General features: G+C 43.7%; 2 protein-coding genes across 3 annotated transcripts in view; one reads left to right on the forward strand and one right to left on the reverse strand.

Annotated features, from left to right (window-relative positions):
* Positions 1 to 26,606, reverse strand: part of LOC130358635 (formin-like protein 3) — a 289,106-nt gene that overhangs the window by 174,457 nt on the left and 88,043 nt on the right. The window lies entirely within an intron of this gene.
* Positions 3,308 to 26,606, forward strand: part of TMBIM6 (transmembrane BAX inhibitor motif containing 6) — a 33,284-nt gene continuing 9,985 nt past the window's right edge. The window contains exons 1-4 of one of the 2 annotated variants that reach the window (XM_056562153.1): positions 3,308 to 3,613; positions 18,103 to 18,194; positions 21,084 to 21,192; positions 26,133 to 26,253. In XM_056562153.1, the coding sequence (XP_056418128.1) occupies positions 18,139 to 18,194; positions 21,084 to 21,192; positions 26,133 to 26,253 (286 nt within the window). In that variant the 5' untranslated portion in view covers positions 3,308 to 3,613; positions 18,103 to 18,138. Of the gene's footprint in view, positions 3,614 to 3,711; positions 3,737 to 18,102; positions 18,195 to 21,083; positions 21,193 to 26,132; positions 26,254 to 26,606 lie in introns of those variants that run through there. The other variant, XM_056562154.1, reaches the window with a different exon arrangement.

A 26,606-nucleotide genomic window follows, 5' to 3' on the forward strand; every position in this document is an offset into this window, starting at 1 on the left:
ATTGGATGGTGAGAGGTAATGGAAGATTTATATTGAATGGAGCGGTCCCCCTAGTCACACTACCTCATATGATTACCTCATATGATTGAGCCGTCGGCAATGGGTACCACAGTTAAATGAATCGGTTGGGGCTATGCCCAACTGCATTATATATATTGTATATTGCATATGATCTATGTCCTTGACTGAATATTATGATAATCATATATTAATAGTATTATATATGAGCAGGTAGGTATCCCATATGGGTTATAGATGGGAGTATGGGTTTTACACTATGGGCTCTACACTATGGTCACGGTTAATTGGGCATTATTAATTATGGCAACACTTGAGAAAATAATTGAATTGTTTTTTTTTATATATATATATATATATATATATATATATATATTTGTTTTTTATTAATTTTATACATGGTTTGAGATATGGGGAGTGTGCAAAGGGATGAACACAGATGTTCATGTATAGCAAAAACACTTGGATACTACATCCAAAAACACTTGGATATGAAAAATATTGTATATTATGGGTCTAATTATGGAATATTGCATGAAATTATGTATTTATGGATATGGGTATATATTGATATAGTATATTGTATATGGATATGATTTAGTTTTGTCACTATGGTATCTGACACTTGTTAGTTGTAGTCTAGTAAGCCGTGTACTCACTCTTAAATATGTCCAGATGTGCCCAGATGTATATATGTGGATTAAGTGTCATGTGGGGTTCTTCCATGTATGTACATATTTATACTCATATATTATGCTACTTATTTACATATTTATCTATTAGATACTAATCTTTTTTCTTCTGTCCATTTTAGTAAAGAATATAAATACTGTTGTGTCTAAGATGGATCACATTATGCCTTGTATAAATTTGGCTACCATTATTGTGTGTATGCACTTCTATGGATGGTCCCCTATAGGATTTGTAGTTTTTGTTAATTTTGGCTGTATCACATATTATATAATAGTATGCCACTCAGTATAATCTCTGAGCTTTGATTGTTCAGGGTAATAATCTTGCAAATTTATTTAGAACGTATTATGTGCATCTTTATATATATATGTGACTAACATACGATCTGCCTATTGGTATATATTGTTGAGGGACTATTGCTCTTGAAGAGTGTGATGTTTGGTGATATACATACATGGGGAGATGAATGGATGCATCAGTGTGCGCATATAATGGTAAGAACACACAGGTATAGGTTAGCACACATATAGGCATGTTGGGGCGCAGCCTGTGAATGAATGAATGATAGGAGTATAGAGTGAAGATAGGCTGATGCGGACCTGAAAGAGGCTTGGGTGCATTTGCGCAAGCGCATGCAGCGAAGCCTGTAATATGGAGTGCGCATGCGTGCTCGATGTATGATGTAACGGATGTGATCTGCATAGTATCCGGAAGTACAAGCGAGTGGCAGCGCTCGGACATGAGACCACAGAGACTCACAGGTATCTCCTTCTGGTTAAACAGATTTTTGTAATTAAAGGAGTACTCCGGCGTGCACTTTTTTCATTTTATCCCGTCCGGGCTGCAAAATAAAAGAAAACACACTTCATCTTACCTGCCAACGAGCCCCCGGAGCTCCGGTACAGGTGTTGGGTCCCCGGGCTGTATTCTTCTTACTTCCTGTTAGCCCGGCACGTCACACGGAGCTTCAGCTTATCACCGGCCGCAGCGATGTCCCGCCTCGGCCAGTGATAGGCTGAAGCTCCGTGTGACGTGTCGGGCTAACAGGAAGTAAGAAGAATACAGCCCGGGGACCGAACACCTGTACCGGAGCTCTGGGGGCTCGTTGGCAGGTAAGATAAAGTGTGTTTTCTTTTATTTTGCAGCCCGGACGGGATAAAATGAAAAAAGTGCACGCCGGAGTACTCCTTTAAGTTGATTATGTAGTATATATAAGACAGATGTAAGAAGATAGAGGCACAACACCCCTGAGGAAGTTGCTGACGGGCAACGGAACCGTTTTGTGCGGTTGACTTTTATTGGCCTTTTTAAGTGTTTTTAATGACATTGTCTGTCTTTTTGATATATGTATTAATAAAAGGATTTTTGATATATCATTAATATGGGTGTGTGCTGTTTTACGTGTTTCTTTTTCTTTTGGATATTGTGCTACATTTGATACGTATAGCAGCACCCCTTTTTTCAAATAGATGTTGCTGAGCCCACTCATATTCTACCGTAGTGGTTTTTCCTCATGGAGTTCTTGACACAGAGATTTTTCTCCTTTCCAAAGGAGTAACCAAGGTCGCTTTTAAAGGGGGACAACAAGCGATATGGCTTCAGGGGCCGGGCAATACCACAGCCGCGCTCATGTCTGACTGGAGTGGGGGGTGTTGGGGCTGTACAGTCCGGGCAGATTTGAGCACTCAATGAAAATTTCTCCTTATGTAATACAAAGATGCCCTTCCACACCAAAAAATAACAGCATTTGTTTTTTGGCCACTACCTTTTTGGAGATAACATGGGGGCCATTATTCTTCTTATTTCTTACCTCACTATCATATCACTAGTTACTTATTCAAAATGTAGAAAATGTATGTAGTTGGGTGGATATGGTTGGGTATTATGGAGGGGCCCTTACTCTTTATTTTTATCCCTTAGGTCAGTGGCCCAACAGCGTTTAACCCCTTAAAATTACTAGTTACTTATTCAAAATGTAGAAAATGTATATAGTTGACAAGGTTGGCACCTGTTTTAATGCCAATCCACTGTTTGGGCCAAGCTGGATACAGTTGGATATTATGGAGGGGCCCTAACTCTTTATATTTCCACCCTTATTTCAGTGGCCCAACAGCGTTTAACCCCTCGAAATCACCAGTTTCTTGTTCAAAATAGTGAAAATTTATAAAGTTGGCAAGATTAGCACCTGTTTTCTTGCCAATACCACTGTTTGGGCCAGGTTGGATATGGTTGGGTATTATGGAGGGGCCCTTACTCTTTATTTTTCAACTCTTAGGTCAGTGGCCCAACCGCGTTTAACCCCTTAAATTAATTATTTACTTCTAAACGCATATTTTTTCATCCATTTTTTACTATCGTTTTTCTTAACAAAAACACAAACAATCTAGATTTTTCTTCTGAATTCGATTGTTCCCAAGTAATATTCAGCATTTATGAATAAAAAACAGGTTTACTGCAGGGAAATAAGAGGAGAAAGGGTTTATTTTAGTCATAGTTATCTATAAGACAATGCTCGAATAAGAAACCAACTTCAGTGAATAAGAAACCAACTTCAGCCTCGTGATGAAAGCGTTTGAAATCCAACAGCAATCCTACGCAGATAAACAACGCCCATATACCTACACTAGGGGCGCTGTTGTAGCATCAAAACATAGCAGGAGGAAGGTCACCTATGGGTGATTCTGATTGGATGGCGTTTGATTAGTGACGTGTCGGACAGCCAATGGCGGGGCGATACAGAATGCAGTTGTGTCTGCAGACGTAACACGACGCCCCTCTTGCAGTGGGAACAAAAGTGGTGAGGGGCGGGGCCTATAGTGCTGGTATCTGGTGGTGTGACACGTACGGCGGAAGCGAAGGGACAAACAGAAAGGCGACATCGAGGCTTGTGGTCCGGATACAGGTGAGAGGTGACGGCTGTTTGGGGACGGGGGTTACCCGGAGGAGTGGGGGGTGCGGTGACGACCTCGCGGTGCTGCCCCCTGTTCCCTCTATTGTATACCAGGCCTTTCCCGGAACACACGCAGTACGGTGTAGAATATAACAGCGGCCTGGCCTAACATATGTGTATATACCGTGTGCTGTATACTGCGAGCTCATGTGTATATACCGTGTGCTGTATACTGCGAGATCATGTATGTGTATATACCGTGTGCTGTATACTGCGAGATCATGTATGTGTATATACCGTGTGCTGTATACTGCGAGATCATGTATGTGTATATACCGTGTGCTGTATACTGCGAGCTCATGTGTATATACCGTGTGCTGTATACTGCGAGATCATGTATGTGTATATACCGTGTGCTGTATACTGCGAGATCATGTATGTGTATATACCGTGTGCTGTATACTGCGAGATCATGTGTATATACCGTGTGCTGTATACTGCGAGATCATGTATGTGTATATACCGTGTGCTGTATACTGCGAGATCATGTGTATATACCGTGTGCTGTATAAAGCGAGCTCATGTGTATATACCGTGTGCTGTATACAGTACACTGCGAGCTCACGTATGTGTGTATATACTGTGTGCTGTATACACTGCGAGCTCACCTATGTATGTATACCGTGTGCTGTATACACTGCGAGCTCACGTATGTATGTATACTGTGTGCTGTATACACTGCGAGCTCACGTATGTGTATGTATACCGTGTGCTGTATACTGCGAGATCATGTGTATATACCGTGTGCTGTATACTGTGAGATCATGTGTGTATATACCGTGTGCTGTATACTGCGAGATCATGTGTGTATATACCGTGTGCTGTATACTGCGAGATCATGTGTGTATATACCGTGTGCTGTATACTGCGAGCTCATGTGTATATACCGTGTGCTGTATACTGCGAGATCATGTGTATATACCGTGTGCTGTATACTGCGAGATCATGTGTATATACCGTGTGCTGTATACTGCGAGATCATGTGTATATACCGTGTGCTGTATACTGCGAGATCATGTGTATATACCGTGTGCTGTATACTGCGAGATCATGTGTATATACCGTGTGCTGTATAAAGCGAGCTCATGTGTATATACCGTGTGCTGTATACTGCGAGCTCATGTGTATATACCGTGTGCTGTATACACTGCGAGCTCACGTATGTATGTATACCGTGTGCTGTATACTGCGAGCTCATGTGTATATACCGTGTGCTGTATACTGCGAGATCATGTATGTGTATATACTGTGTGCTGTATACTGCGAGATCATGTGTATATACCGTGTGCTGTATACTGCGAGATCATGTGTGTGTATATACCGTGTGCTGTATACTGCGAGATCATGTGTGTATATACCGTGTGCTGTATACTGCGAGATCATGTGTGTATATACCGTGTGCTGTATACTGCGAGATCATGTGTGTATATACCGTGTGCTGTATACTGCGAGATCATGTGTGTATATACCGTGTGCTGTATACTGCGAGATCATGTGTGCTGTATACTGCGAGATCATGTGTGTATATACCGTGTGCTGTATACTGCGAGATCATGTGTGTATATACCGTGTGCTGTATACTGCGAGATCATGTGTGCTGTATACTGCGAGATCATGTGTGTATATACCGTGTGCTGTATACTGCGAGATCATGTGTGTATATACCGTGTGCTGTATACTGCGAGATCATGTGTATATACCGTGTGCTGTATACTGCGAGATCATGTGTATATACCGTGTGCTGTATACAGCGAGATCATGTGTATATACCGTGTGCTGTATACACTGCGAGCTCACGTATGTGTGTATATACCGTGTACTTTATACTGCGAGCTCATGTGTATATACCGTGTGCTGTATAAAGCGAGCTCATGTGTATATACCGTGTGCTGTATACTGCGAGCTCATGTGTATATACCATGTGCTGTATAAAGCGAGCTCATGTGTATATACCGTGTGCTGTATACACTGCGAGCTCACGTATGTATGTATACCGTGTGCTGTATACTGCGAGATCATGTGTATATACCGTGTGCTGTATACTGCGAGCTCACGTATGTGTGTGTGTATACCGTGTACCTTTATGTAGCCTCAGTACACATAACTGACTGGTAACGACGTTCTTGTTGACGTGGAGGGGGCACCGGTGACCATACGGACACAACATTGCGAACTAAGGTTGTGTTCACACTGTGCGTTAGTATCCAAAAAACGCACACTGTGAACACAAATCGACATAGGCCTCTGCGTCTTATAAAAGATGGAGGAGATCACTGGAGTCTTCTGTAAATGAAAGCGAAAGAGAATGCATGGCCGTGTTATAATATTACAGTGTTTCCTAACCTGGGTGTCTCCAGCTGTTGCAAAACTACAACTCCCAGCATGCCCGGACAGCCGTTGGCTGTCCGGGCATGCTGGGAGTTGTAGTTTTGCACACTGTTTGGAGAAACACAGTAATATATAGTGATCCCTTACCTGTGACTCTACTGCCGTTGCAAATCTACAGGGGCATGCTGGGAGTTGTAGTCTTGCACACTGGTTGGAGAATCAGTAATATAGTGATCCCCCTACCTGTGGCTCTCCAGCTGTTGCGAAACTACTACAGGGGCATGCTGGGAGATGTAGTTTTGTAACAGCTGGATTGCTGCAGTTTGGGTGACACGGCTGTGTGAGCTGAATGCATCATGTGGCTGTCAGGACATGATGGGAGTTGTAGTTCTGTGACAGCTGGATTGCCAGAAGATTGTGTACTAGTCACAGGCGCTAAATCGGGTCATGTTTGTGATAGAATTATATGTGCGCACAGAAAGGGGCATCTATATGCTGAGGTGGCACTGCCATATGGTGGCACTGGCATTGCAGTGACACATCCAGCTGTCACCAATCCTAGCATTAGCGCTGTGTCGGGGCATGCTGGGAATTGTAGTTCTGCCACATTTTGGGATCTCTACTCCGTATTATGGGATTTTACAGCCATCCGGGAGCAAAGAACAGGATTCGCCCAAAGCCGAGCGGAGTTCAGTTTTGTTGCCAACACAAACATTAGGATTGGGACATTTTCCGAGGAAGTGCTCGCTACAATGCAGCCGTAGAACCCTCCACCGACGGTTTGGATTGTTTGATATTCTGTATTTTAAATGGTTATAAAATAGAAAAAAAAGATGGCGTGGGGGGAATTTATCAAAACTTTTGCAATGGAAAAGTTGACCAGTTGTCCATAGCAAATAATTAGATTGCTTCTTTAATTTAAAAAAAAAAAAAAAAGGCCTCTGAACAAAAAAAAAAAAAAAAAGTTGGTTGCTATGGGCAACTGAGCAACTTTTAATTTACTTTTCATCAGGTTAGTGTTTCCCAACCAGGGTGCCTCCTGCTGTTGCAAAACGACAACTCCCAGCATGCCCGGACAGCCTTCGGCTGTCCGGGCATGCTAGGAGTTGTCGTTTTGCAACAGCAGGAGGCACCCTGGTTGGGGGCACCCTGTGTCAGAAAGAAAAGGTAATTGGTTCTGTCTGTTCAGGCTTCACCTTCTGTATATTGCAGTCGTGTGCTGGATTTAAAGGGGTATTCCAGGCAAAAAATTTTTATATATATCAACTGGCTCCGGAAAGTTAAACAGATTTGTAAATTACTTCTATTAAAAAATCTTAATCCTTCCAATAGTTATTAGCTTCTGAAGTTTTCTGTCTAACTGCTCAATGATGATGTCACGTCCCGGGAGCTGTGCATGATGGGAGAATATCCCCATAGGAGCTGGACAGCTCCCGGGACGTGAGTCATCAGAAAGCAGTTAGACAGAAAATAGCAACTCAACTTCAGAAGCTAATAACTATTGGAAGGATTAAGATTTTTTAATAGAAGTAATTTACAAATCTGTTTAACTTTCCGGAGCCAGTTGATATATATATATATAAAAAAAAAAATATAAAAAAATAAAAAAATTTTTTTTGCCTGGAATACCCCTTTAAGAAATAACACCATAGATTTGGATATGTAATTCTGTTGAGGTGGGGAGGAAGTTACCTAATAAATTCTTGTTTTGGAAAATATATGTCATACAATGTTACGGATGTGAATCTGAGAGTAAATACGCAATTGCGTGTGACTCATAGGAATGTGGTAGGTGCAGAGTCATCAGGCGTGATCAGGGTCATAACAGTGACCTCTGTCTGTCAATAGAGGGCAGTGGTTCTCAACCAGGGTGCCCCCAGCTGTTGCAAAACTACAAATCCCAGCATGCCCGGACAGTCTTTGACTGGTAGTTGTAGTTTTGCAACAGCTGGAAGCAAACACTTCTATAGAGCCTTAGGCCCCTTTCACACTACAGGTATCATCCTGCTTTTTTTTACTGACGTTATTTTACAATAACAGATGAAAAAACAACAACGATGCAATAACTGGTAATAACTGATGACAATAATCCGTTATTTTTTTAAAAAAATTCTTCTTAAAAATCCTGATGTTGTTCATCCGTTATTACCAGTTACATACATTGTTTTGTTTTTATTTTTATTTTTTTAATCAGCTTTGTAACCTTTTTTTTTTTTTTTTTTTTTTGTAAAGCTAAAAAAAAAAACTGACAATAACTGATAACAGATATTATTTTTGAACATCCCATTCCCATAGACTTCAATGTTAAATTTTAACGTACAGCTTTTCTAAATTTTTAATTTTTGCCGGACCAAAAATGAGTGCATGCACCGTCTTTTGTGTCGGCAAAAATAACTGACATTAGTACAAACGGACATAACTGATGCAAAAGGATGGTCAAAAAATCCCATTGACATGAATGGGATTTTTTTGACAGCCGTTTTCAAGACTTTTTGCCGGGAGTAATAACGGAGGTACCTGTAGTGTGAAAGGGGCCTTACACACGCATTTCACCATTGTTGAATTCCTTAGCTTCTATGGGAGAATACCTTTGTTCATGCCGCATTTTGTACTAAGGGGTTACTGTCAGCGTCAAAAAAGAATAGGCAAATTGCTGAGAAGTCGTTGGCAAGTCACATGACACCAGGATTGCGAGGTCACGTTATGACACTGCAGGTAATGATTGGGAATGTTTTCACATTACTGCAAATGATGCGACAAGTCCTGAAAAATCCAAACCATCTAAATTTTTGGTTGCAAATTATACATTTTAAAGCATTTTTTTGTAGCATAGAGTTCTGGTTGTTACAAATGTCTTCCATTTAAGAATTATGGAGGTCAATATGCTCTTTCAGTGCTGCAGAAATGGTTTTGTACCTTTCTCCAAATCTGTTCCTCCACACAATCCTGTCTGAGCTGTACAGGCAGCTCTTTCTACCTCATTTCTTGGTTGTTGCTCTAATATGCATTGTCAGCTGTGAGACCTTTATATAGACAGGGCAGTGGCTTTCCAAATCTTCTCCAATCATCTGAATTTACTCCAGGTGACCCCCAATCTAGGCATTGGAACATCTCAGAGATGATCGAGAGAAATGGGAGGAGCCAGAGTACTGCATCTTCTACCTCAGTGGTCTTCAAACTGTGGCCCTCCAGCTGTTGCAAAACTACAACTCCCAGCATGCCCGGACAGCCGTTGGCTGTCCGGGCATGCTGGAAGTTGTAGTTTTGCACACTGTTTGGAGAAACACAATAATATAGTGATCCCTTACCTGTGACTCTACTGCCGTTGGCTGTCCGGGCATGCTGGGAGTTGTAGTTTTGCACACTGTTTGGAGAAACACAATAATATAGTGATCCCTTACCTGTGACTCTACTGCCGTTGGCTGTCCAGGCATGCTGGGAGTTGTAGTTTTGCAACATCTGGAGGGCCACAGTTTGAAGGCCACTGTTCTACCTTTTGTAGGACTAGAACCGCCCCTCATGTGCATGCTGGGAGTTTGTCCTGAGATACATACACACTATGGGGGGAGATTTATCAAACTCGGTGCAGTGAAAAAATTGACCAGTTGCCCATAGCAACCAAGTAGATTGCTTCTTTCATTATTCAGAGGCCTTTTTAAAGGGAACCAATCAACAGATTTTACCCTATATAATGCTTGGCAAAGCGTTATATAGGGTAAAATTATTGTCCTCACCATCCCCTGGGGACGTTCCTGCCCCCAGGGATAGTGAGGATATGAAGTTATAAACTCTTCACCGCCGCACCCGTAAGTAGTCACCTGGGCGGGGGCTCTTCTCATCTACTCCCGTTCTTCGGCCGGCAGCGACAACCCCTCCGCCTCTGATCTCCTCCCTATCATGCTGCCCCTAATGATGCATCTCCACTGGGCTCTGATATTAAAATAATATATAAAAATACCGTAGCTGGAATAAAAAAAAAAAAGTGTTAAAGAACACACAACAAGCACAAAGGTTCGTGCAATGCTAGATTATTTATTTAAAACTCCCAGAAAGCTATTTTTAAAGGGATAGTGGTTGGATGGCTCCACTCATCAGATAAAAGGGACCTGTCCAACCAAGATGCCATTAAAGGAGAAATCCGGGGAAAATTTTCTTATCCACTGACCCCAGCGGTCGGACTCCTCGTGATCAGCTACTTATCCCCTATCCTTTGAATAGGAGAAAAGTATATTTTCGCCAGAGTACTCCTTTTAAGGGATATTGCCACCATATACATTTATTCCTTATCTGATCGAAGTGGTCTGACCCCTGGGACCCTCTGCGATCATGAGAACTTGAATATTAAAGCTCCCATCTGAATGGTGCTGCAGTGCCCATACTTGACCACCACTCTACTCATTGTCTATAGCGGAGCTCTGTACTCTGCAATCGTTGGCTGTGCCGTACTCAGTGAATTTAGCTAAAGTCAATTGTGCGCGCTGCCTCTCCTCCAGAACAGGAATCCCATCTAAATGATCCAGTGGTTGGACACCCGCTGATCAGATGCTTAGGATTTATATATTGCTATTGCAGCGATTTGGAAATCCTATCGCCCGACGCCCGGGACATGTTTTCATAGGTTTAGCCCTGTATCAGGCAAGCAGGGCCGGACCAACTTATATATCCTGTACGGTAAATGGCGTTAACGTAAAAAAAAAAAAAAAAATCAGAGAATTGGGTTTATGTTTATAACATCATATCCCAGAAAAAATAAAGTAAAAAAGTGTTCAAAAGTCCAATTGATACCGATACAAACAGCATATTACAGCCCAACAAATGAGCCCTCATACAGCCCCGTATACAGAAAAATAAATATTATATGGGTCAGGGATACGTAAAAAAAGAGAGAAAATTAATTATTAAAACATGACAGAAACTAAACAAATTTGGTATTGGTGTAATCAAAATAATATGTAAGTTTGACCACAAGGTGAATGGTGTACAAAAAAAGAACAACAATTTTTTTTTTTTTTTTTTGGGTTTCAGAGCATAAGTTATGGAAAAATAAAAGGTGTCATTACAAAGTATACTTGGCCCCACAAAAAACAAGCCTCATATGGGTCTGTAGATGGAAAAATAAGAGTTATGGCTGTTATAGGACGAGGAGGAAAAAACTAAAGTGCAGAAACTAATAAAGACCTTATTTACCGTATTTTTCGCCGTATAAGACGCACTTTTTCTTCCCCAAAACTGGGGGGGGGGGGGAGAAAGTCGTTGCGTCTTATACGGTGAATACACCCCTATCGCGGCGGTCCCTGCGGCCATCAACGGCCGGGACCCGCGGCTAATACAGGACATCACCGATCGCGGTGATGCCCTGTATTAACCCTTCAGACGCGGCGATCAAAGCTGACCGCCGCGTCTGAAGGGAAAGTGACACTAACCCGGCTGTTCAGTCGGGCTGTTCTTGACTGCCGCGATTTCACCGCGGCGGTCCCGAACAGCCCGACTGAATAGCCGGGTAAGTGCTTACAGGACACCGGGGGGGACCTTACCTGCTTCCTCGATGTCTTCTCCGTTCAGAGATCCCCCTGTATGGCCGGCGCTCGTAACAACGTGATGGCGGTGACGGAGAGCGAGGATACCCGGCCGGCGGGAGAGCTGTTCCGGAGCGACGGGGACACGGTGACAGCGATGGAGCGACATCCAGGGCAGCGGTGACGGGTCCGGAGCGGCAGGGACACGTGAGTATTACCTCCTATGCAGTGGTCTTCAATCTGCGGACCTCCAGATGTTGCAAAACTACAACTCCCAGCATGACCGGACAGCCAACGGCACCTATAAATTGCGTGCGTCCTATAGGGCGAAAAATACGGTATATACTATTTTGGTTAAAATTATTTTATCTACCAGGACAAGTGGCTTTTCTTGAGGGACAAGTAGATTATGTTCCGCTTTAGTCCCTTGGACAAGTAGTTATTTATTTAAATTTCTACACCCCTGTATTACTATACATCTTTCCTGTGTGGAATTTCCTGTAAGACTCCATACATCATGGAGCTCCAGTACCCTCCCAGAGCTGCCAAAGGATCAATATCATGACATTAAAGGGGTACTCCACTGGCCAGCGAACTAAATGTTCCGAACGCTGTTTTCAGGCTGCGGTGGGTCAGCCACGCCCCTTGTGACATCATGGTCACGCCCCTCAATGCAAGTCAATGGGAGGGGCCACGGCCATCACGCCCCCTCTCATTGACTTGCACTGAGGGGCGTGACCATGATGTCACGAGAGGCGGGGCCGACCCACCGCAGCCTCAAAACAGCGTTCGGAACATTTTAGTTCCGAACGCTGACCAGTGGAGTACCCCTTTAATGCAATGTATGGCAGCTGAAGTTTTACCACCAAAAGGCTAGAGCAGAAATATTTCAAGTGTGAACACAACCTAATTTTTTTAGATCATTTGTAAGAATATTGGGGGAGATTTATCAAAACCTGTGCAGAGGAAGAGTGGTGCAGTTGCCCATAGCAACCAATCAGATTGCTTCTTTCATTTTCCACAGGCCTCTAAAGAGGCCTGTGGAAAATGAAAGAAGCAATCTGATTGGTTGCTATGGGCAACTGCACCACTCTTCCTCTGCACAGGTTTTGATAAATCTCCCCCATTGTTGCTGACACTTCTCCTGTGTAGAAATATATGACTGTCGCGAAATTGTACCTGATAGACTTCACTGTAATTTAACCCGGGGACCATAGTTCTTTGGTTAATAGATTATTTCTGTGTTGGAATTTTGCGCAGGAAGGTTTTTTTTGTGCACTTTGACCGATCTGTGTGGTACAGGTTTTTATTTTGTTCCTTTTGATTAAAGAAGAATATGTTAGCATGCTGAATTTTAGAAAACCCTGTAAGAGCCCATTCACACTGAGATAAAGGGTTTATCCAGCGGGAAGGTTTTTTTTAGCACTTATGCAGTGAATGGCATTAAAAGAAACAAACTTTCACTTGCCTCCTGTAATCCAGCGATAGCCCCGATTCCTGGCTGTGCTCCTTCCTGCCCAAAATCGTGACACCCGGGCCCTGACGTCACTCTGTCCCTCAGCCAATCACTGGTCTAGGCAGGACATACCCTGTTTCCCAGAAAGTAAGCCCTAGCAGGATTATCAGGGTGGGCTGCAATATAAACCCTACCTCGAAAATAAGACCTAGGCCAGGGGTAATCAACTGGCGGACCACGGTCCAGATCCGGACCGCGGCTGCCAGTAATGCCCGCAAACTTCCCAACCCCCCCCCCCCCCCTGGCTGGTCCCGCCGCAAGTTACCGTAATTGAGCCGGGGCAGGGACGCTGTCGCTTTAAAACGTCCGTGCGTGTCCATGCCCCCGGCTGCTAAGCAACAGAAGGAGATCCCGCCGCCACCGAGAGCTGCAGCTACCGTACATTACAAGTTGCGGACGCTACCGTATGAAGGTAGGGAAGTGCTGGTCTCCGCTGGGGATGAAATGTGTACCGTAGTTTATTATGGCAGGGGGTGGGGGGCACTGTAGGAGTGTGGAGGACAAAGGGGGAAGGGGAGGATGGGGGGGCTGTAGCAGTGTGGGGGATGGGGAGCTGCGGGAGTGTGGAGGATGGGGGGCTGTAGCAGTGTGGAAGATGGGGGATTGCGACATCCTCCACACTGCTACAGCCCCCCCATGTTGGTCAAGGTACATACCGTAAAGAAACACGGTAGCCGCAGTCAGTGATTGGCTGAGGGACAGTGTGACACCCTCCAGCTGAATAACCCCTTAAATTCAGCAAGGAATTTCCTCAGCTAGCCGGTGGTTATTTAGTGTTGCATTTTAACGCAAAAATTAGAGTCCCATTAGCTAATAGGCTTTCCCAAGCGGATTACGACAAATGAAAGGAATATGTTTGAAATTCTGCCGTGTGCACGGTGCCGCAAAATCCTGCTCTGCTCTGTAATTCCGTTGTGTGAATGGGCCCTAACTGTTTTCTACGTATTGAAATAACAATATCTCAATTATATCAGCAAATTGGATCAGTAAATGTATTGTAGCAAATGTAATAAAATAATAATAAAAAGCACACAGTTCACAGCTCTATAGCGACATAATAAAAATGCTGCTGGTTTTCTGTGGTGGCAAAATTTGTTTTTCTGCATAACTCACAGTGACTGACCCGGTTTGCTGCTGCAGATTTAGCTTAGTAATTTTAGATTTAAAAATTATTTAAAATCTATAGTCTCTGTCCTGTGCATACATTTACACGTACCAGGTCTGCTGTGGATTTGATGATTTCTTCTGATATTTATTTGTATTGATTAAACAGCTTTAAATCTGCAGCAGATATGTTACATTTTAAATGTTAGGGTATCTGCAACAAATTGATAGCAACTTTTTTCCTCAAATGTGAACGCGTCCGTACTCTATTTGCTGCCATCCACAGTAGACACAGTGGCCCTCATTTACTATTGCTAACCCGACATGTTTTGTCTGGTTAGGCGCCCGGAAAGGGGGCGTGGTCTCCGAAAAGGGGCGTGTCACCGACAATATCACAAAAAATCAACATATTTACTAAGGTTTCCACATAAAATGTGGTGGATTTCAGCTGAAGAAAACCAGACAGATCAGAGCATGTGTAAAAAAAAAAAAAAAGCAAAATGTAGGGAAACCTTCGTAAATACTGTGGAAAATAAATTGTAGGGCATTAAAACCCACAAAAAAAACTACACAGTACTCTTAGTAAATAAAGGCCAGTGTGTGTGAATGTACTCTTAGGGCATGTATGCACATACTGTACATGATTCTGTTTAAATCAAAATGAATAAACTAATAGCCGAATGCAGCATTAAATCCCCTTAGGCCAGTTGTTCTTAACTTGGGTTCGGTGAGTCAGTCTCGCGGGTTCGGCGGAGGTCAAGACACACACCTGACTCCAGGCCCGTCGCAACAGGACAGGCAAACCAAGCAGCTGGCTCGGGGGCCCCAAACAGAGCCGGTGTTTGCCCGTCCTGTAGCGATGGGGCAATTCCGCACCCCGCCATCACTATTAACTCCCTGCAGCCCCGCGTTGAGTTTAAAAACGCAGGGGTCGCCAGGAGGTAGCGCACGCCGGGACGTCACTGACGTCCCGTGCGTGCGCCCATAGAAACAAAAGCACAGAGGATCGAGTAGGAGGAAGACGCGCGCTGGCCAGCTTGGTAAGCGACCAGCAGCACTTCATCTTCGGTACTTAGACCACCACTCCCAGGACCTACTGCTATAGCCGGAGCGGTGGTCGGGATACTGAAGTTGGGCAGTACACAGGCATACAGCCTCCAGCCATACACTGTATATGGCTGAAGGCTGTATGTCTGTGGGGGAACACTGCCTGCGCCTAATGTGTGGGGGAACACTGCCTGCGCCTAATGTGTGGATGAACACTGCCTGCGCCTAATGTGTGGGGGATAAGGATAGAGGATAAGATGCCTGATCGCGGGGGTCCCGCCGCTGGAGACCCCTGTGATCTTGGACACCGCACCCCATTAAAATCAGTCCCCGGAGTGTGTTTGCTCCGGGTCTGATTACTGTCGATCACGGGGACAGAGCGTTATATCACGACCCCGCCCCTCAATGCAAACCTATGGGAGGGGCGTGACAGCTGTCGACTGAGGCGCAGGCTGGCGACGTCACTGTCATGCGACGTTACATTGTCACGTGACAGTGAGGAGCCGCACGGCCCCAGAAGAAGAGACTCCGCTCCGATGGCACTAGGGCAGGTAAGTAAACCGACAACGCCGTGACGGCGGTTCACGGGTCAGATCATTCCGGGACACTGCATTGTCCCGGAATGAGGGTGACCGGGACAGACTCGCGGAGCCGCGGCAAAGGAGTAAAAGAGCCGCGGGTTGCAGACCCCTGACTTAGACGGTTTAATACGGGGTTTTCACTGGGACCGAAAACCATGGTCTGCTTAGGTTTTGTATGGGGAAAAAATGGACAAAACGCAAAACGGATGCATCGTTTGGCATATGGTTTTCAATGGAGAGTCAATACGGTTCCGTACGGTTTTCACATTGAAAACGTAGACGGGAACTGTATTGCAAAAACGTGGCGTGAACCCAGCCTTACTTGAAATGATTCCGGTTGAACCTGATTTTCCGGCTTCTCCTTTTTCCATACCGGTGTCTACATTACACAATAAACCGGGTTATCACATGTTAAAGTAGAAGTGAATGCCTTGTTGTTCTCAATCTACCATTAACCTGAGCGCTCTTCTGGATTTCTAGCCTCTTTCCTGGGATTACAAAGTTTATGGGATTATTTGGTTATACAACTAGTATCCTGTTGCATTCGTATGGGTGGACTTGCTGGGTGATGATGCTTTCCAGCTTGTTGTAACAAGAGGGGGTTGTTCACTGTCATATATATGAAGTAAATCCCACCTCTGTATAATCCAGAGTGAAGCATAAGTAGAGCTGCAACTACGGTAATCATTATTTGTAAAATCGATTAGTTCGCTAATTATTGGTTTGATCAATTTATCCAGGGGTCAAGTCCTGGGGGGGGGGGGGTGCGGGGAAGTGTGGGAACTCGCCCAAGATTACCACTAAAGGACTTGTCCTGCAGGATTCCATGCTAAGGAGAACAGTATTCCTGCTGTGGAAAAAAAGTGCAGAAACTAAATTCCCACGTGCTCCTGCAGGACTTGAGCCTTGAGTTCATCGAATTATATACAACAAAAAACAAAACTTAGGGGACTAGGGAAAGGTTAACAGGAGGAAGTGGGGACTGCATTATGAAGGGTTAACTAAACAGGGGAGAGAAGAGAGGGGGCAGCACCTGAAGGGTTAACCCAGTATTTCCCAACCAGGGTGCCTCCAGCTGTTGCAAAACTACAACTCCCAGCATGCCCGGACAGCCTTCGGCTGTACGGGCATGCTGGGAGTTGTAGTTTTGCTGGGAGTTGTAGTTTTGCCTTCGGCTGTACAGGCATGCTGGGAGTTGTAGTTTTGCAATAGCTGGAGGCACCCTGGTTGGGAAACACTGATTTAGTCATTGCTTCCATGACATCACACTGCCTAGGTTTTGCCTAGTGAAGTTTTGCATTATTATTATTATTATTTTTTTCTCTATTTGTTATTCAAATCCGTCTCAGGTTGGATGAATTGTAGTTCTAGTTAGATCTGTGTTGGCTCAGATATAGACCTGCATTTAGAAAAGGGCCTGTAGCTTCTCCTTACCAGTCTATTTTAGAAAATACTTTTTATTCCCCATGAAATATCAGTTCTGGAGCATCACTAACAGTCATGTATACATTTAAAGGGGTACTCCAGTGGAAAACAATTTTTTTTTCTAATCAACTGGTGCCAGAAAGTTAAACAGATTTGTAAATTACTTGTATAAAAAAAAAAAAATCTTAATCCTTCCAGTACTTATCAGCTGCTGTTTGCTCCCCAGGAAGTTGTGTAGTTCTTTTCTGTCTTATCACAGTGCTCTCTGCTGCTGACACCTCTGTCCATGTCAGGAACAAATCCCCATAGCAAACCACCTCCTGCTCCAGACAGTTCCTGACATGGACAGAGGTGTCAGCAGAGAGCACTGTGGTCAGAAAGGAAATTCAAAAAGAGAAGAACTTCTTCCTCTGTAGTATACAGAGAGTAGATTAAGTAGATTAAGATTCTTAAATAGAAGTAATTTACAAATCTGTTTAACTTTCTGGCACCAGTTGATTTAAAACAAAATCTTTTCCAGTGGAGTACCCCTTTTTTTAATATTTTTTTTTCCTGTGAATTTCAAGTATTAATTTACCATTCCTCTGCTACATATGTGCAGCCATTGTGTTGCCAAGGGAAATCATTAGCTGTATTAATGACTGTCATGGGGCGGGACTCTACAGACCCACGTCTATTCTCTTTGGAACCGCCTGAGCCTATGGTTTTCTCGCAACTGCCTGCAATAATTGCACCATCTTGATCAAGAGGTCCCCCGGGTCCCCATAAGTCTGTGAGTCTCCAGGAAGAAGCTCCTCTATGATCAGTGTCCCTGGCTTTCCCCAACAAGCAGGCGCACACAGAGGGCTCTCCAGATCCCATTCTAACCAGTCAAGTCTTTTAGACTCTCAAGTCTTTTAACTCCATTTATTTTCAACTTCACAGGAGTTCAGGCAGAAGACGACTAGAATCGATTCCACTATGGATTTTCTTGATAGAAATATCAACTTTGATGCGCTTCTCAAGTTCTCACACATGTAAGTATTTTTTGTTATGGTAGCGGCTAGAGATGAGCGCACTTACAGTAAATTCGATTCGTCACGAACTTCTCGGCTCGGCAGTTGATGACTTTTCCTGCATAAATTAGTTCAGCCTTCAGGTGCTCCGGTGGGCTGGAAAAGGTGGATACATTCCTAGGAAAGAGTCTCCTAGGACTGTATCCACCTTTTCCAGCCCACCGGAGCACCTGAAAGCTGAACTAATTTATGCAGGAAAAGTCATCAACTGCCGAGCCGAGAAGTTCGTGACGAATCGAATTTACTGTAAGTTCGCTCATCTCTAGTAGCGGCCATTCTAGTCTCTCCATGTTTTGCTCCCCTAAGCCATTTGACTAGATCTTGATGTCTTTCATGAAGCCAGTTGTTCTGTATCTTGTGCTGTCATAATGCGTATTACATCACATGCTATAGCAATGTGTTCCTTAACTTTGTTTTCTGTTTCATTCTTCTAAAGCAGTGTTTCCCAACCAAGGTGCCTCCAGCTGTTGCAAAACTATAACTTCCAGCATGCTGGGAGTTGTAGTTTTGCAACAGCTGGAGGCACCTTGGTTGGGAAACACTGTTTTAGAGCATTCCCACCACTTTTCCACTGCGGTGGAAAACTTTTTTGTTTAAATTAAAGGGGTACTCCTGTGTAAAACGTATTTTTTTTTTTTTTTTATATCAACTGGTGCCAGAAAGTTAAACAGATTTGTAAATTACTTCTATTAAAAATCTTAATCCTTCCAGTACTTTTTAAGGGCTGTATACTAAAGAGAAATCCAAAAACGGAAATACATTTCCTCTGATGTCATGACCGCAGTACACTCTGCTGACCTCTGCTGTCCATTTTAGGAACTGTCCAGAACAGGAGAAAATCCCCATAGCAAACATATGCTGCTATGGACAGCAGCGGTCAGCAGAGAGCACTGTGCTCATGACATCAGAGGAAATGAATTTCTTTTTTTGGATTTCTCTTTAGTATACAGCCCCTAAAAAGTACTGGAAGGATTAAGATTGTTTTAATAGAAGTGATTTACAAATCTGTTTAACTTTCTGGCACCAGATGATTAAAAAAAAAAAAAAAAAAAAAAAAAATGGGAGTACCCCTTCAACTGGTGCCAGAAAGTTAAACAGATTTGTAAATTATAAAAAAAATATTTTAACCACACCTCAAGAGCATCATCCTACTGGGTACACAATGAATATCAATTGAGAACAGCAAGTTTGAAACAAAATGAAAAAATTTATTAAAATACAATAAAAAATATTGATACAAACATAAAATATTTATCAGAGCAATATTAAATCTGCCATTAGGCCCTAATGGCAGAATAAATTGTATCCCTTGCAGCAATCGCTGGATGTTTAAAGTGCTAGCAATATTGAATGCCGATAGTTCGGAATAAACTGTTAATCCGGCAGATGTTATGTAAATGAAAACTAAGATGAATAATCGGTCTCACATTGGATCTAGACTGTACTGTCCACAATCTATAGATGAAAAGTTATGCGCTACCTCACCGTAACAGCTGGTCCCGTATTGCAGCGGGCCGAAGATGGTATATTCCGTAAGGTGCTGTGTAATGGTGAGCGGGCAGTATGATCCTCCCGTGCCTGTTGCGAAAGGAGCTCCGGCAAGAGAATTCCAGGTGAGCGGTCCGCAATATCAATTTATACCTGTTCTCGGTGTCGGACCTTTCTCTTTGTTGCAAGACCAGGGCACACATGGAGTTATGTAGTGGTTCTAATCTTACGCCCGGTTGGTAGGATGGATTTATTGCTGCAAATGCAGTGAGCGGCTAAATGAATTTGTGGAATATCGGCTCAAATTCAGGCAATGCGTTTCAATTATCGCTCTGTTCAGACTGGATGCCTAGACACGTTTCAGGGTGCTGAAATCGACCCCTTCCTCAGTAGGCAATTTTGCCTACTGAGGAAGGGGTCGATTTCAGCACCCTGAAACGCGTCTAGGCATCCAGTCTGAATTTGAGCCGATATTCCACAAATTAATTTAGCCGCTCACTGCATTTGCAGCAATAAATCCATCCTACCAACCGGGCGTAAGATTAGAACCACTACATAACTCCACGTGTGCCCTGGTCTTGCAACAAAGAGAAAGGTCCGACACCGAGAACAGGTATAAATTGATATTGCGGACCGCTCACCTGGAATTCTCTTGCCGGAGCTCCATTCGCAACAGGCACGGGAGGATCATACTGCCCGCTCACCGTTACACAGCACTTTACGGAATATACCATCTTCGGCCCGCTGCAATACGGGACCAGCTGTTACGGTGAGGTATTAACAGTGCAGGAATCCAGTGCTTTATCAGGGTCTGAATGAAATTGTCCATGACCCTCATGTTCCCAGGTATCTAAACAGTGGAAACAGGCACCTTACCAGTTGGAGTTCAAAGGGGTTCTCCAATTTAATAAATGGATACTGTACTCATCTTGACTGCTTCTGCACTGTTCCTCCCTGGTCCCTCTGTTTACCTACCTTGGTAATGTGCAGTTCACATCTCCCGTACACCTTCTTCAGTAGTTGTCAACCAAATGTTTGTTGGGCCAACAGCAATTCTTGCTGCTCCTTAGCTAAACATTCATATGTCTGCAATGGGAAAGGGGAATAGGCCGGCCCAGGACAGCTGCATAATTATGATACAATTGGCAAGTTCAGGCCATTTTTTTCTGCCAAGGTGTATGGGCATCTTCAGGGTAGGGTCACTCGTGACATAATTTGCTGCGCATATGTGTGTGTTTGTGTGTAATATATATAATAAAAATAAAAAAAATTCAGTATGTGTGCGTGTATATTTGTGTGTACAGATCTATAATGTATAGTTTCCTTCTAACCCATTTACCGAGTCTGCTGGTTGTATTTCAGTTCCCAGTCCACACAGCAGCACTTGAAGCGAGTGTACAGCAGCTTTGTCCTCTGCATGCTGGTAGCTGCCGCTGGTGCTTATGCAAACGTGGTCTTTGGATTTCTGCAGGTGAGTCCTTTTTATTTAACTTTTATGTATAATTGCCAGGGAACAGTCAAGAGCTCTGCTAGACACACAACTTTCCTCCATTCAAATGTCATGGGTTGTTTTTTTTTTTTTTTGCTCTACAGCTTTGGCTTTGAGAGCACGTTGTTTAAAGGAGTACTCCAGTGGAAAACATTTTATTTTATTTTTTTTAAATCAACTGGTGCCAGAAAGTTAAACAGATTTGTAAATGACTTCTATTAAAAAATCTTTACCCATCCAGTACTTGTTAGCAGCTGTATGCTACAGAGGAATTTTTATTTATTTATTTTTTTAATTTCTTTTTTGTCTTGTCCAAAGTGCTCTCTGCTGACACCTGATGCCCGTATCAGGAACTGTCCAGAGCAGGAGAAAATCCTCATAGCAAACCTATGCTGCTCTGGACAGTTCATGATACGGGCATCAGGTGTCAGCAGAGAGCACTTTGGACAAGACAAAAAATAAATTCAAAAAGAAAAAAAAAATCCTCTGTAGCATACAGCTGCTAAAAAGTACTGGATGGGTAAAGATTTTTTAATAGACGTCATTTACAAATCTGTTCAACTTTCTGGCACCAGTTGATTTTATAAAAAAAAAAAAAAAAACTGTTTTCCACCGGAAAGTACCCCTTAAGGACCCAGCCATTTTACACCTCAGGACCCGGCCATTTTTTGCAATTCTGACCACTGTCACTTTAAACATTAATAACTCTGGAATGCTTTTAGTTATCATTCTGATTCCGAGATTGTTTTTTCGTGACATATTCTACTTTAACATAGTGGTAAAATTTTGTGGTAACTTGCATCCTTTCTTGGTGAAAAATCCCAACATTTTATGAAAAATTTGAAAATTTTGCATTTTTTTAACTTTGAAGCTCTCTGCTTGTAAGGAAAATGGATATTCCAAATAATTTTTTTTTTATTCACATATACAATATGTCTATTTTATGTTTGCATCATAAAATTTACGTGTTTTTACTTTTGGAAGTCACCAGAGGGCTTCAAAGTTCAGCAGCAATTTTCCAATTTTTCACAAAATTTCCAAACTCACAATTTTTCATGGACCAGTTCAGGTTTGAAGTGGATTTGAAGGGTCTTCATATTAGAAATACCCCACAAATTACCCCATTATAAAAACTGCACCCCCCAGAGTATTCAAAATGACATTCAGTCCGCGTTTTAACCCTTTAGGTGTTTCACAGGAATAACAGCAAAGTGAAGGAGAAAATTCACAATCTCCATTTTTTACACTCGCATGTTCTTGTAGACCCAATTTTTGAATTTTTACAAGGGGGAAAAAGGAGAAAATGTATACTTATATTTGTAGCCCAATTTCTCTCGAGTAAGCACATACCTCCATATGTCTATGTAAAGTGTTCGGCGGGCGCAGTAGAGGGCTCAGAAGCGAAGGAGCGACAAGGGGATTTTGGAGAGTACGTTTTTTTGAAATGGTTTTTGGGAGGCATGTTGCATTTAGGAAGCCCCTATGGTGCCAGAACAGCAAAAATCCCCCACATGGCATACCATTTTGGAAACTAGACCCCTTGAGGTACGTAACAAGGAAAAAAGTGAGCCTTAATACCCCACAGGGGTTTCACGACTTTTGCATATGTAAAAAAATAAAAATAAAATTTCACTAAAATGTGTGTTTCCCCCCAAATTTCACATTTTTGCAAGGGTTAATAGCAGAAAATACCCCCCAAACATTGTAACCCCATCTCTTCTGAGTATGGAGGTATCCCATAAGTTGACCTGAGGTGTACTATGAGTGAACTACAATGCTCAGAAGAGAAGGAGTCATATTTGGCTTTTTGAGAGCAAATTTTGCTCGGGGGCATGTCGCATTTAGGAAGCCCCTATGGTGCCAGGACAGCAAAAAAAAAACACATGGCATACCATTTTGGAAACTAGACCCCTTGTGGAACGTAACAAGAAATAAAGTGAGCCTTAATACCCCACAGGGGTTTCACGACTTTTGCATACGTAAAAAATAAATAAAAAAAATCACTAAAATGTGTGTTTCCCCCCCAAATTTCACATTTTTACAAGGGTTAATAGCAGAAAATACCCCCCAAAATTTGTAACCACATCTCTTCTGAGTATGGAGGTACCCCATAAGGTGACCTGAAGTGCACTACGGGCGAACTACAATGCTCAGAAGAGAAGGAGTCATATTTGGCTTTTTGAGAGCAAATTTTGCTCGGGGGGCATGTCGCATTTAGGAAGCCCATATGGTGCCAGGACAGCAAAATAACCCCCACATGGCATACCATTTTGGAAACTAGACCCCTTGAGGAACGTAACAAGGCATAAAATGAGCATTTACCCCCCACTGGTGTCTGTCAAATCTTTGGAACAGTGGGCTGTACAACATTTTTAATTTGCACAGCCCACTGTTCCAAAGATCTGTCAGACACCAGTGGGGTGTAAATTCTCACTGCACCCCTCATTACATTCCGTGAGGGGTCTAGTTTCCGAAATGGGGTCACATGTGGGGTTTTGTTTTTTTTGCGTTTGTCAAAACCGCTGTAACAATCAGCCACCCCTGTGCAAATCACCTCAAATGTACATGGTGCACTCTCCCTTCTGGGCCTTGTTGTGCGCCCCCAGAGCACTTTGTGCCCACATATGGGGTATCTCCGTAGTCGGGAGAAATTGTGTTACAAATTTTGTGGGGCTTTTTTCCCCTTTACCTCTTGTCAAAATGAAAAGTATAGGGCAACACCAGCATGTTAGTGTAAAAAGTTTATTTTTTTTACACTAACATGCTGGTGTAGACCCCAACTTCACCTTTTCATAAGGGGTGAAAGGAGAAAAAGACCCCCAAGATTTGTAAGGCAATTTCTCCCGAGTACGGCGATACCCCATATGTGGCCCTAAACTGTTGCCCTGAAATACGACAGGGCTCCAAAGTGAGAGCGCCATGTGCATTTGAGGCCTGAATTAGGGATTTGCATAGGGGTGGACATAGGGGTATTCTACGCCAGTGATTCCCAAACAGGGTGCCTCCAGCTGTTGTAAAACTCCCAGCATGCCTGGACAGTCAACGGCTGTCTGGCAATACTGGGAGTTGTTGTTTTGCAACAGCTGGAGGCTCCATTTTGGAAAGAGTGGCGTATCAGACGTTTTTCATTTTTATTGGGGAGGGAGGGGGGCTGTGTAGGGGTATGTGTATATGTAGTGTTTTTTACTTTTTATTTTATTTTGTGTTAGTGTAGTGTAGTGTTTTTAGGGTACAGTCACACGGGCGGGGGGATTACAGCGAGTTTGAGCTGCCGCGCAAAATTTGCTGCATCGCAAACTTGCAGCCCGATACTCACTGTAAGCCCCCTGCCCATGTGAATGTACCCTGTACATTCACAGGGGGGGGACCTCCAGCTGTCGCAAAACTACAACTCCCAGCATGCCTGAGAATGTTTGGGAGTTGTGGTTTTGCAACAGCTGGAGGCACACGGGTTGGGAAACACTGAGTTAGGAAACAATGTTTCCCAACCAGTGTGCCTCCAGCTGTTGCAAAACCACAACTCCCAAACATTCTCAGGCATGCTGGGAGTAGTAGTTCGGCAACATCTTTAGAGCCAGATGTTGCCGAACTACAACTCCCAGCATGCTTGGAGTTGTAGTTTTGCAACATCTGGAGGACTACAGTTTGCAGACCACTAATACAGTGGTTCCCAATCTGTGCCCTTCCAGATGTTGCAAAACTACAACTCCCAGTATGCCAAAACTGTCCAGGCATGCTGGGAGTTGTAGTTCTGCAACATCTGAAGGGCCAGATGTTACAGAACTACAACTCCCAGCATGCCTGGACAGTAAGGGCATGCTGAGGATGTGTAGTTTTGCAACATCTGGAAGGGCACAGTGGTCTCCAAACTGTGTACCTCCAGATGTTGCAAAACTGCAACTCCCAGCATGCCCAGACGCCAAGGGCTGTCTGGGCATGCTGGGAGTTGTAGTTTACAGGGTCCTATTACAGCAATGCATGTCGCTTTACGGCGACGTGCATTGCTGTAAAGGGCCCGACCGCGGCTGAAGATCTACTCACCTGTCGCCGCCGCCGCCGTCTTCATCGTCTGGATCCGGGTCTTCAGGGACGAGGTAAGTATCGGGGCCGGTCCCCAGCACTCCCCTGTCCCCCGCCGCGTCCTCCGGTCTTCCTCCCGTCCTCTCCGGACTTTCAGGGGCCGGGCAGGACGGGAGGAAGTAACCGCCCCCCCTCCTGCGATTGGTCGGTTAACTAACCGACAGATCGCAGGGGATCGGAGGAGGTGGCAGGCTTGCCACCTCGCTCCGATACTCCAGCATGGTCCTGGCTGTCTGCGACAGCTGGGATCATGCGAAATTACCGGGCGGTCGGGTCCCAGAGACCCGATCAGCCCGGTATCGCCGCAGATCGCAAGGGCGATTTCCCTTGCGATTTGCGGCGATCGCCGACATGGGGGGCCTACATGGCCCCCCTCGGCGTTTGCCCTGGATGCCTGCTGAAGGATTTCAGCAGGCATCCAGTTCCGATCTCTGCCCGGCGAGCGGCAGAGACCGGAAAACGCCATGACATATGCATACGTCATGGGTCCTTAAGACCCAGGGTGTGAAGACGTATGCATACGTCATGGGTCCTGAACAGGTTAATGGTTCTTCTTCCACTACCCTGGCTTTCTGGCTGACTAGTGAAAAGCAGGTTATCATCTCTATATCAAAACTTGTCTAGAGGCCTCCCATGAAAGGCTTCCTCCTATAATGTATGCATTATAAGTCTATAGAACTCTTAAATAGACTTCTAAAAAATTGTTGCCTTGTTCCGCAAGGTCCCCTATATATGATTACAAAAGTATAGAGCCACAAGAATAGTTTTACTTGTATCCAGCCATTATGGCTTTCTTGTGATGTTGAGGGTTGTTGTAATCTCCTTTCAATCTCTCAATACAGGGCAACTTCCTGACCTTTGCAGGCACCCTGGGCACCATGTTGTGGCTAATGTTTACTCCTCACAGCTATGAAAATGAGAAGAAGCGTCTTGGAATCTTAGCTGCCTTTGCCTTTTTCTCTGGTGAGTTGTCTTTTGTTTACAGATTGATAGCAGAATAAATCCTTTTTGGAGGGTGTAGTAGCTCTGCTCGGAGTCTTAGGATCATCTTGCATGTCTGAATTCCAGGATGAAACCTCTCAACCCAGCACATTCTTAGGACATATTTAGCCACTCATAAAGTAGATAAATGACTTTCCCAGAAATAAAATAACTGTTCTAATAGTTGTGTAGACTTTACCAATACGGACTTTTAAAATCCTGTTTGTGCTAAATTTTTGTGACTTTTTACAACTTTCTGACATGTCCCCCAAGTAGGTGTGTGGTTTTAGCTAAAATCTCCACTAGCTCCTAGCTGGTGTAGATTTTAGTGAAAG

Source organism: Hyla sarda, chromosome 2, assembly GCF_029499605.1.
Source record: "Hyla sarda isolate aHylSar1 chromosome 2, aHylSar1.hap1, whole genome shotgun sequence".
Taxonomy (NCBI): domain Eukaryota; kingdom Metazoa; phylum Chordata; class Amphibia; order Anura; family Hylidae; genus Hyla; species Hyla sarda.